Source organism: Sus scrofa, chromosome 9 (genome assembly GCF_054392235.1).
Source record: "Sus scrofa isolate SSC_HxYL_T2T_F1_AM1 chromosome 9, Sscrofa_HxYL_maternal_Yorkshire_Landrace_v2.0, whole genome shotgun sequence".
NCBI lineage: Eukaryota > Metazoa > Chordata > Mammalia > Artiodactyla > Suidae > Sus > Sus scrofa.
In genome coordinates, this window is record NC_139391.1 from 32760408 (window position 1) to 32773431 (window position 13024).

At 34.7% G+C, this 13024-nt stretch overlaps 1 protein-coding gene across 38 annotated transcripts in view; it reads left to right on the plus strand.

Moving 5' to 3' along the window:
• The window catches only part of CEP126 (centrosomal protein 126), a 106353-nt gene that overhangs the window by 55493 nt on the left and 37836 nt on the right, over positions 1–13024 (plus strand). For 13 of the 38 annotated variants that reach the window (XR_014815108.1, XR_014815107.1, XR_014815110.1 and 10 more), the window contains 3 exons: positions 6261–6373; positions 9269–9344; positions 11228–11437. The exons of 5 other annotated variants lie outside the window; for them this stretch is intronic. Coding sequence is in view for 14 of the 33 variants with exons in the window: in XM_084975805.1 (XP_084831931.1) it covers positions 6261–6373; positions 9269–9344; positions 11228–11437 (399 nt within the window). In the remaining 19 variants the exon portion in view is untranslated. Of the gene's footprint in view, positions 1–6260; positions 6374–6623; positions 6842–9268; positions 9345–11227; positions 11438–13024 lie in introns of all 38 variants that reach the window. 20 more of the 38 variants (XR_014815119.1, XR_014815117.1, XR_014815118.1 and 17 more) reach the window with 5 other exon arrangements.

The following is a 13024-nucleotide window of genomic DNA, read 5'->3' on the forward strand; positions in this document are numbered from 1 at the left end:
TTTCTCGCACTTAGTGTGCACAGAGTCAACAATTGTGGAGGGCATCTTGCTCTCTATTAGCATATCCAGAATTCTCCAGCAAAACACTCAGAAAAACTTTATTCCCATGAGACCAATCCATTCAGCTATGCCAACTCCTGGCCTCGCATGTAATTCCTCCCCTGAAAATGACTTTGACGTTTGGTTCACAGTCTTTCTTTATTGGCAGAGTCTCTGCCAACATACTGGTTATTCAGCATTCATGTAAATGAACCATCCAACACCCAGATCTCTCTCAATCCTTTCTCATTTCTAATCAATTTCTGTACCATTCTGCCTCAGGTACCCATTCCCTTTGTCATATTCTGGACTACATCAACATCTATAACTCCTTTATTTCTAAAATCAGTAATTTAACTTACATCCTTCTCTCTGATATTTGATATATATGTGATATTTGTACCAGGATATTTTACACTAGTGGAATAGAATAGAGTCTAGAAACAGACCCATATATTTGAATGTTTGATTTTTGGCAAAACTGGTACTGCATAGGTAGGGAGAAAAAGGCTTGTCTTTTTATTAAATGGTGCTGAGTCAACTGAATGACTATATTTAATTAGTAAAAATGACCCTTATCTCACACCATGCACAAAAGTCAATTCCAAGTAAACTGTATATATGCATATGAAAAGTTAAAAAGAAATGCTTCTAGAAGATAACATAGGGAGTATATTTTGACTTTGGGATGGGAAGAGATTTTTTACACAGACACAAAAAGCACTAACCATTACAGAAAAGACTGATAATTGTACTATAAAATTAGAAACTTTTTTATATAAAACACCATTAAGATATTGAAAGGACAAACTATAGAGTGAAAGAGCATATTTATAATGCATAACATCAACAAAGAGCTCATATCCAGAATATATAAAGAACTCTTGCAATGGATAAGAAAAAGACAACCCAATTATAACAGTTAGGGGTAAATCAGAGAAGCAGAACCAATAAGGTATATTAAGATTTATTGCAATGGATTGGCTTATGTGAATGTGGGGGGCTGTCAAGGCAAGTCTGAAATTTTTAGGGCAGGCCGAAAATAAGAGCAAGAACTCACAGGAGTAGACTAAAATTGCCATTCAGGCAGAATTTTGTATTCTCTCAAAAGAATCTGCTTTAGAGGCCTTTGAATTTATTGAATCAGGTGCATACAGATTATCTAGAACAATTTACTTAAAGCAAAGTGATTATAGACTTTAATAATATTTACACAGTATTTTCACAGCAACACATTAGTGTTTGATTGAATAACTGGGGACTGTAGACAGGTGACATGTCAAAAAGACCATCACATCAATTTTTTTCAAAGGCAAAATATTTAAATTATCTTTTCATAAAGGAGGACAGCCAAATGGTCAATAAACATAGGAAATGATCTCAACCTGAGAGTCTTAAGAAAATTCATATTAAAACAATTAGATGCAACTACATACATCAGAATGGCTAAAGTTTTTAAAATACAATGCTAAGTGTTAACAAAGACATGTAACACCTGAAAACTCATATCTACTAAATTTGTATATATATATATATATCCTATGACCCAGCAATTCCAGACCAGCGGATTGTGTGTGTGTGGCAGAGAGAAAGAACAAGAGGGAGAGACATTCATGTGTAAAACAGAAGACATGTACAAGAAATTTCATAGCAGCTTATAGCCATAATCTAGAATTATCTCCAATGTTCCTCAACACTATAATATATAAAGTGAAATTCATTCATCCAGTGAGATAACAATAAAAATGAATGGCCCACTGCTGAGAAGCAGTAATGTGGATAAATCTCACACCATAATCTATGCAAAAGAAGCCAGTCTTAAAAATGCATATCATGTTCCATTTCTATCAGGTTGAAGAATAGGTAAAGCTATGGATGGTGGTATATGGAACCAGGTGATAAGGAAAGCTTTTTCAGTGCTGGTGATGTTCTATTTCTTAACTTGGATATCTGTGCAATCTGGGTGTGTCCATATAATCTGTGTACTTATAATTTGTTCATGTTTCTGTAGGTTGTTATACTTCAGTTTTTTAAAAAGCTAAATGATGTTGACATATTTAAAAGTTTGAAATCTGATTTCAAAAAGAATGCATTTTTGGAGTTCCTGCCATGGCGCAGCAGAAATGAATCCGACTAGGAACAGTGAGGTTGCGGGTTCCATCCCTGGCCTTGATAATGGGTTAAGGATCTGGTATTGTGATAAACTGCGGTGTAGGTCACAGACGCAGCTTGGATCTGGCATTGCTGTATGCTGTGGTGTAGGCCAGCAGCTGTAGCTCTGATTGGACCCCTAGCCTGGGAACCTCCATATGCTGCTGGGGTGGCCCTAAAAAGCAAAAAAAAAAAAAAAAAATGCATTTTTTTCTTTTCCAGGAAGTATTAAAGATACCTTCAAGGAGGAAAAAAAAATCAATTTCTAGAAAAGATCAAAGATGCAGTTGAGTTTAACTCCCATATTTTATGGATGAGAAAATTGATACACATAATAGTGAGATTATATAGCCCAAGATGACACAGATGGTTGAAAGCAGAGCCAGGATGCTGTATTGCAGCTCCAATGTTCTTAGAATAAATACAGTTTTCATGAGATCAGAAATGTAATGAGACACTGAAGAGAATTATTCTAGGTAAAAATTAGATAGCATTTATTATGTGTCAATCACTATTCTAAGCACTTGATGTATGGAAATAAATTTAACTCTCCAATAACTCTATGAGGAAATGATATTATTCCCCATTTTATTAATGAGAAAAATCAAAGCAGTGAGAGGGCTAATAAATAAAAAAAAACTGTGTAAATCGCATAACTAGTATAAAGTCATAGCCAGGATTTAAAAGCAGGCATTCTTTCTCTAGCATTTGTGCTCTTAATGATTTAGCCATTCTGCTTATTTAAAAAATTATCTGTAAGGGTATGGAGTTAACATTATTGCGGTGATTATTTTGAAATATATATGTGTATCTACTCATCATCTTAAACTTAAGTATGTTACATTGTCAACATTTCAATAAAGCTGAAAAATATAAATTAATTTTTTTCTGCTTTTTAGGGCCGCGCCCGCAGCATATGGAAGTTCCCAGGCTAGGGGTCGAATCGAAACTACAGCTGCTGGCCACGGCCACAGCCACAGCAATGCGGGATCCAAGCCACATCTGCGACCTGCACCACAGCTCACAGCAAGTCTGGATCCTTAATCCACTGAGCAAGGCCAGGGATCAAACCAGCATCCTCATGGATACTAGTTGGTTTCGCTAACCTCTGAGCCATGAAGGGAACTCCTAATTTAATTTTTAAAACTCTGAATAACCACAGATATTTCAGTGATATACATTTATTAAATAGTACATTTATCTATACAATTTGTGGAAAGTACAGAGTAACAAAGGAAGTCATTAATAAGATGGAGAATAGCATGAAGATTTAAAATCATCTTTACTGGAGTTCCCATTGCGCAGTGGTTAACGAATCCGACTAGGAACCATGAGGTTGTGGGTTCGATATCTGCCCTTGCTTAGTGGATTAAAGATCCAGCATTGCCGTGAGCTGTGGTGTAGGTCGCAGACGCGGCTCGGATCCTGTGTTGCTGTGGCTCTGGCATAGGCTGGTGGCTACAGCTCCGACTGGACCCCTAGCCTGGGAACCTCCATGTGCCGCAGGAAAAGCAAAGAGAAAAAAAAAAAAAAAAAAAAAAAATCATTTTTACTAACTGAAATGATAAATCAAAATAAAAGTTCAGTTCAGCAGAAATAACTATAATCATGTATTTACATTCATATATACTCTTTAAGTTCCTCAATTGTGAATGTACTTTACATACAAAATAATGTACAGGGATGGAGTTCCCATTGTAGCTCAGCAGAAACGAACCCAACTAGTATCCATGAGGATGAGGGTTCAATCCTTGGCCTCGCTTCCGTGAGTTAAGGATCCAGCATTGCTGTGAGCTGTGGTGTAGGTCCCAGATGCAGCTCAGATCCCGTGTTGCTGAGGCTGTGGCATAGGCCGGCAGCTAAAGTTCAAATTCAGCCCCTATCCTGGCAATTTCCATATGTCACAGGTGCAGCCCTAAAAAGCAAATAATAATAATAATGTATAAGGAGTTCCTGTTGTGGCTCAGCAGTAACAAACCAGGCCTAGTATCCATGAGGATGCAGGTTTGATCCCTGGCCCTGCTCTGTAGGTTAAGTATATGGCGTTGCCATGAGCTGCCACGTAGGTCACAGACGTGGCTCAGATCTGGCATTGCTGTGGCCCTGGCATAGGCTGTCCAGCTGCAGCTCTGATTCAGCCCCTAGCCTGGGGACTTACATATGCCGCGGTGCAGCCCTAAAAAGAAAAAAGGAAAAAGAAATAATGGTAACAAAATAATGTCCTAGTTTTAGAAATAAGTAATCACTAGTTTAGGTAATAGGTAATTTCAATTATTTTTGAAATCTCGCATGCCTCTCCTCAATTATATTCCCCTCTCTATAAAATGACGCTATATACAATTGTATTTAATTATTCCATGTTTTTCTTTATAATTTTACCACATATATATGTATCTCAAACAATATATTGTTGAGATTTCCCTAGTTTTAAAACTCATAAGTGGAACCATTTCATCTATATTCTTCTATGATTTTGCTTTTTTTCAGTTGATTTGGTTTGGGAATTCATATTATTGATTGGTTTAGCTGTACTTGATTCATATTCATTGTTCTATTACATTCTATTAAAATTGCTATATTACATTCTACAAAAGTTTTCATTCTATTACTGGACATTTGGGTTGCTTTCAGTTTCTTGCTTTTATGAATAATGCTTCTAGGAACAGTTTTGTACATTTACTGATGAACATGTTGCCGAGTCATAGCATATGTGTATTTTCAGCTAGGTTAAGTGTATTTCCATAGGTTTGCCAAATTATTTTCTGGAGCAATATATGAAAGTCCCCTTTACTACATGCTTACCAAAACTCTGATAGACATTTTAATATTTTCAATCATATTATTGAAAAATACTATCTAATTATAATTATTTGCATTGCTCTGATTACTAATGAATTGAGCATTTTTCATATATTTGTGAACAATTTACATTTCCTCTTCTGTGAAATGTCTGCTTTTTGGGTTCTGTTTTTTTTCCCCTTATTGATAGAAGTTCTTTATGTATTCTAGGATTCTGTATCAGTTATATGTGTTGCATGTATTTTCTGCCAGTTGTGATTTGTAGTTTCTCTCATGTTGATGAATAAAACTCACAATGTGGTCTTTTTTTCCCTGCATCTTGCTTGTACATATTTAGTTTGAAGTTATTTTAATTTTACAGAAGAAGAAAGATATTGATCTTGACAGCTGTTCTTTAAAGAAGAGAAAGAGAAAATCCTCATAAAATTAAACCAAAACAAAGTTTACTATAGCTGTTAAAAACTTAATATAATTTTAGGCAATAATAACCAGATATTTGGAAATACTGCTAGACTCTACATTATTTTAGGCACTATATTTTAAGGGCTGTATATAAACAAGCTGGAGTAAATCAGGGCTCTGGAAGGAGGGGTTGGGTCTAAAGACCAATTAAAGGAACTCAAACCAAAGAGACATAATAGTTGTGTACAAATATTTGAAAGTTTATTAGGTAAAGAAGGAGAAAACAGAACTAAATGAAGGGGTTTAAAGTGCAAGGATGTTTTCAGCTCAGCATAAGAAAGTGTTTGAGCTAAAACCACCAGCAGTGGAGAAGGCTACCCCGTGGGACAGTGGCTCCCCATCATTAAACATTCAAGCACAGGTTGAATGTCCACCTCTTACTGATTTAGATCTATGAGTAAGAGGTTGAACTAGTTAACTTCTGAGATCTCTTCTGAAGCTATAATTGCATAAATATATCCAGAATTTTCCATTGTTTAAGAATCCTACAAAATTTTAAATATGTAATGCTTTAGTAAAGATTAGTAGTTTGAGTTTTGATTAAAATTATATCCTTCTGGTGTTATATCCTCCTGGTGTTTAGGTCACTGTTCTAAACTATAAACCCCTCAAAAGCAGAGATTTTGTTTAATTCTCTTAACTGTGCTATGCGCAGTACCCACAAGAGAAGCTCAATAAAAGTTTGTCAACTGAATGAATGAAACTTAGGGTTTTCTCTGCTGTTTGAAGGTAACTTGGAAGTTTAGAGTGGCTATATACTCTTTACTCACTTTGTGTAAATTTTGACATTGTCCTGGCATTTGTTTAAGATTCTGCTGTTACAAGAAGAAAACGAATTGTTGAAAATAAGCAGAGAAATCTTTTAGAGCAAAAAAGACAAAACTCTGGATCTGTAGGACAGACATACAGGGAGCAGATGAATGTAAGTACAGTGTTAGTGAAAATCTCTATTCAATTACTTGGAAATTTACTTGGAAATCAGGATGTATTTAAAGGACCATACTCTTTCTGTAAACTGCACCTCAACAAATTAATATAGCCAAAGCCATTGTGAAACTGCCTGGACTATCTATGCTAGGTGCTTATGCTAGCCTAAATGATCAGTTACTAATGAGTATTTTAACCAACTTTAAGAAACCACATTATTTGTTATTATTTATATTCAACTCTAGGGGGAAATGGAGGTTATTCACAACAAAGTTATTTAAATATACATTTAAAAAAAGAAAAAGAGAAAAGAGCGAGCCATGGAGAAAGGAAGCAACTTTGCTCATCCTGAAGATTAATATTTTTCCATGAGTTTCAATATCCAGTTTGAATCTGAGCTTCCTGGAAGACATGGCAAGAAGGAAAATAAGTATTATATAGTTCTCAGAGTAATGACTTTGAGGTAAACTGTATTAAAAGATATTTTCTATTGAGGATCTTCTATAGGGGGCCTTGAAGTTCATAATTGATATATTCTTATTAACAGTCAACAACTAATAAGGAATTTCATATGCTGTTTGAAATAGAGATCTTCAATAAAAATCAAAGGCATAATAATGTTGATTTAAAATTAGTGGTGCTGATTCTTTGAGAGCAAAGTAAATATGACCTATTATGACATATTCTAGGGGTCTAACTTGATCCAAGAATTGAATTTAAGACATTAAAAAAAATAGAAACGGATGAATGAATCACATTTCACTTGGAATTTCTACTTAAATACCACCTCTCCTGATTTTTTAGCAGAACTGGAAATAGAGTGCCTTACGAAGAATTTATACTCAAGTTAAATGTTGAGGGTCCTATTTGTGTATTGTAGGAACTATTGTTTTTATATGGATAAGATTATTAACATGAAGAATGACTGACCATGATTTAATTTTATCAGCAAAATAAAAGTTAAGATTTTTATTTATGTAATAAATTCTCATTGCCAATATATTCCTACTATTTAAATAACATAGTGCTTAATTACAAACATAACTTCCTGATTATAAATAGAATAATGCCTAATAAGTCCTTTTTAACTTCTGTGTTGTCCACATCAAATATCTCAAAATCTATACAATAAACCAATTTTTATCTTTAGTTTTTATTTTTATTAATATATATTCAATTTAAAATTAAGTGTGTAGTCATAACAAAAAAAAAAGAAAAAAATAAATAAGTAAAAAACCCAAAAAAAAAAAAAAAAGGAGTTCCTGTTGTGGCGCAGTGGTTAATGAATCCGACTAGGAACCATGAGGTTGCGGGTTCGATCCCTGCCCTTGCTCAGTGGGTTAAGGATCCTGCGTTGCCGTGAGCTGTGGTGTAGGTTGCAGACATGGCTCGGATCCCACGTTGCTGTGGCCCTGGCATAGGCTGGCAGCTACAGCTCCGATTAGACCCCTAGCCTGAGAAACTCCATGTGCCGCGGGAGCGGCCCAAGAAATGGCAAAAAAAAAAAAAAAAATGAACAAGCTAAATTTTAAATGCCTGTTACTAGGGCCCTCTCTAAATTAATGTTTATTTTTCTGGATCTTATTCTGTTCTTCTGTGTCTTGCACTTTCACATTCTATCTTCTTGTCTTCAGAATACATTTCTATCTTTTTCCCCAGAAACTTTACTTCCTTTTACATACATATCTTCCACTCACAAACCACTTACACATCTTCCAAAGTCTTGTTAGCTCTAGAATAGATCCTTGTTCCTGAATCAAAACTATGTTTTGAAGTTTAATTTTTTTCTTCCTTATTATTTTGTTTTGCTTTATAGGCTTAGTTTGGGTTGGATTTTGTTTTTACTCAAGAGCATAAACAAGGATTCAGTAACTATAGCATTAGCCCTGTCACATTGTATTAGGAAATATATTTCATCACATTTGATTGTTCCCAACTACTACTTCCACATGGAGAGAATCTAAAAGAGGTCAATGAAAGATAGAAAAAGCACAATTGCCACTTTGTACCAGGGTCTCAGTCCAGGTTGTCTCAAGTCTATAATGGAGATCAGGCAAGGCTATGAGAACTATCAAAGCAAGGCTGTTGTGGAAACCTTCATCAGTTACTCTTCAAATTAGACTGAACAAAAGCTAAGTATAGTCATAGCCAGGCAATTTTATGTGAAAGAAGCAGTCGTTTCTTGAAATGGAACAGAATGGGAGTAAAGAATCGAAGTAGACCATATCCAGGCCATATCCAGGGAAGGACAGCCAGTATGCCAGTGTTCTGAGAGTTTTCTTTTCCCAGTTCTATGCAACATTGAGGCAGCTATTTCTGTTTTAACTGTTGTTATTTAAGACACCTACCTCTTCTTGGCATTAGCCATAATTAGAAGCTTTTGGCTAGTAATTATGATTACCCTTACAATGATACCTTGCCTTTAATTAGCATGTTTTTTGGTTTTTTTGTTTTTTGGTTTTTGGTTTTTTGTCATCCCTGTGGCATGCAGAAGTTGCCAGGCCAGAGATGGAACCTGCACCACAGCTATAACCAAAGCCACAGCAATGACAGTCCTGGATCCTCCACCCACTGTGCCAGAAGGGAACTCCCTTTAGTTAGTACTTTGGATTGCCATCCAACTTACTTCCCTCTTCCAAATGTCCAAAACAATATTGCAACCTGAAAATTTACCAAAACTGACATAAGACATTTTTTAATCTGTGGATATTGTACAAAAGCCTTATTCCAGTAACTCTTGATTTCTGCCCCCAAAAAAGAAGAAAATATATGTTATATGAACAGTGGTAGCTGAAAATATAAACAGCAAATAGAAGTTTTTTTAAAGTTAGTATATATCGTTCATTTTAAATATGGAATTATATTCTGATTTAATATTCTATCTTTATAGAATTTTGGACAAAGTGTCCAGCTAAGTTCAAGTGAGCCAAAACAAACCACAAGGGGTACTTCTAATATTGAAGAAGGTATGTTTTAGTTTAAACATTTTTCTCTTAGCTCTGTTCCCAGTGATTTGTTGTTGTTGTTCTTATACATGTTTTCCCAAGAACTTATAATTACATGACTCTTAAACCACCATTTGGGACCTGAATTTCCCCCACCCTGAACATTTAGGTTGTTGCTAGTTTTTATTTATTCTAAATAGTAATGTATTGAACATCTTTCTACATCAAGTTTTTCCTGGCTTTTCAATATTTCTATATTTATATTCACAGAATTAAAGTTACAGTACTTGGCATGTAATTGGCAGCCAATTAATATTTGTTGAATGAAACTCTATGTATTAAATGAGTACTGGATCAAAGGAAATAAACATTGTTATGGCTTTTAAATAAATATATGTTCCTAAAGTATTTTCCTGAAAAGTATTATCATTCAAAATTCTTCTGGGGTGTATGCCAGCCTGAAGTAGAATCACTTCTATTATTTACTTATACGACAGACAAAAAAAAAAAAAATGGTATATTATTGGTTTTTCTTTGTACATGCTTTTTTTTCCTTTTTTTTTTCTATTTTAGGGCCATACCTGCGGCATATGGAGGTTCCCAGGCTAGGGGTCTAATTAGAGCTACAGCTGCTAGCCTTAGCCACAGCCACAGCAATGCCAGATCCTAGCCGCATCTGCAAACTAGACCACAGTTCATGGCAATGCCAGATCCTTAACCCACTGAGTGAGGCCAGAGATCGAACCCGAAACCTCATGGTTCCTAGTCGGATTAGTTTCCCCTGCACCACGATGGGAACTCCTGTACATGCTTCATAAATATGCTTAATTATTTCTCTTTTTTTAATTTTTTATTTCTGTATGTATATTATTTTTGGTGAATTGTTTCTTCATATTCTTTTTCTCTATAAATATTGGAGTTTAGGGTTTTTTTTACTGATTTCAGCAAACTCAAGAATTCTGATCCTTATGTTAGTTACAAGTGTTTTTACTACTTTATTATTTGCATTTTATTCCACTTATGTTTTACTTTTACATATACAAAACTTATTTTAAATTTTTTTATTCAATAAATGATTATTGAGAGCTAGTCTCCTGCCTGCAACAAAATATATTGGATATACAATAATGAACAAAACCTACAAAAGTCTTGGCCTTGAGAATTTAAAATTTATTAGGGAAGACTGACTTTAAATAAACATGGCTTTACTCTTTTCTGGTGATTTCTCCATTACTCAAAGAAACTTCCCAATGCAGAAATTTAAATAAGTTTATTTTCCCTCTAGATTGCTTTAATGGTTTGACTCATTAAATTTAATTCTTTAACTTCCTTGGAATTTGTTTAAATAGATGATGTGAGGTGAAATTCCAAATTGATTGTAAGCAAAAAAATAATTTGAGTCATCTTTCCCTTCTCTCAAGACTTTGATGCTTCTTTGATCATACGTTCTTTTATTTAATTTGGTCAGTTTACATGCTTTCATTTCTGTTTAGCTGATCATCTAATTTTCTAAAATTTCCTTAAGTTCCTTTTCTCTTACTCTTTTATTTATAACTCATCTTATTACCATTATAAAGACAATTTACATCTTCTCTTTGCACTACCAATGAGTAGCAAAACAAAACAAAAATAATCTACATATACATCATGTATATTTTTCCTTAGTTCAGGTAACACTCTAGAAATTTTTATTACCTCATTGCCATCATTTTGAATGTCTTTTTTTAATTAGGGATAAGAAAATTCTAGATATAGAAGATCCCGATAAATAAAATGCAAAGTTAACAGATTTACTGGTTTCTGTTTGTGAAATGAAACAGAGATATATGTCAGTGAAGTCTGTATAAGGGCTGATCCCAAAGATAAAAAGGGATCAAAGAATAGATAATGTAAAGTTTCTATAGTTTCAGGCAGTACTTCTGAATTTTTGATGGCTGAGAGCCTAGTGAAAGCTTCAGTGCCTGAGGATGAAATTCTAACTGTCATGAATAACAAGCAGCTACCGAAGCCAAACCTGGCTTTAAATAAGACCCAACGATTTAACATCTGTGCATTATCAGCTGAAGAACAGAAAATCCTACAGTCCCTTAATCGTCTCAATGAAAGGTTGTACTGTAAGTATAGAAAAACACGTTATGTAAGAAATGCTATTTTTTGTACTTGGACAATTTTAATTTAAACTTCAAAAGTTGAAAATAAATATAGAAAATATATGCAAATTATCACCTACTTGAATCAAGTACATAACAGTTAAGAATTTACTTGAATATACCGTACTATTTCAGATATACTGTATTCATGTCATTTACGATCATTCCAATTTCACTGGCAGGCTTAACTGTCTTTTGGGAATGTGTTGTGTATACTTCCATTTTAGCATTGTGGCAGGCTAGGTATCTGTACTGACCTTCTATCAAAAACAACCATAAATTCAGGATTAAGTACTTTAAAAATCTTAAATATAGCAATGAGCTTGTAGGAATATAAAAAATTCTTAAAATCAGGAACTAAATAGATAAGAACCTAGAATGAGAAGGAGAGTGCTGCTATGAGCTTTTGTCTTGAAAATATTTAACCCACAGAGTGAAATTGAGCTTTGCTTTTCATGGCCTTACAGAAAAATGGAAACAGGAGACAAAAATCTATTGCCTACCTAAGATGAGTAGTATCATAGAAGATCCTCCTACCCTAAAGTTGAGCCTCTCAAAGAGCTACATCCTACACAGACACACACACCCAGAGAGAGAAAGGGGTGGAAAAATCTTGTGTAACTTAAATTTTAGTATTAAGTAGATAATAAGGGGAGAATATGCAAAGTTTTTTCACCTGTCTCTGTATGTGTAGGATGTAACTCTTTTAAGAGCTTTTGTCAACAGCAGTCTCTTACTAAAAGAAATTCTAGGGAGTTCCCTTCATGGCTCAGTGGCTAACAAACCAGACTAGGATCCATGAGAATATGAGTTCAATCCCTGGCCTCACTCAGTGGGTTAAGGATCCAGCATTGCCGTGAGCTGTGGTGTAGGTTACAGATGCAGCTCGGATCCTGAGTTCCTGTGGCTGTGGCGTAGACCAGCAGCTGTAGCTCTGATTTGACCCCTATCCTGGGAACCTCCACATGCCGCAGGTGCAACCCTAAAAAGAAAAAAAAAATTCTAAAGAATGTGTTTCAGCAAACCAAAAGTAATCTTAGATGGACAGTCTGAGAGGGTAAATTTTAGCAAACATTCTGTAAAACAATAAATGTAATTTTTAAAAAGTAGCATGTGTTTCAAAGAAAAAAAAATTAGAATTTAAATGCCTATCAAAAATAATACATAAATTAGAGACCATAAATGATGTTAAAGTGTACCAGGATTCTTGTATTGTTAAAGAATTGGATAAAGGTATAGATTAACTTTAGATGTTAAAAAATGAAATATGTCTGTGGTAGGATCTGACATTGCCATGGCTGAAGCTTGAGTCCCAGCTGTGGCTTAGATTCAGTCCCTGGCCCAGAAACTTCCATGTGCTGAGGGTGTGGCCTTCAAAAAAAATTTTTTTTTCTAAATAAACCAATGCTCTGAAAAATTAACCACAGTGGAAATTTTAAAGTATTTAGACATGAATAACAATAAAAATATTTTATGTATGGAGTTCCTGTCGTGGGGCAGCAGAAAAGAATCCAACTAGGAACCATGAGGTTGCAGGTTCGATCCCTGGCC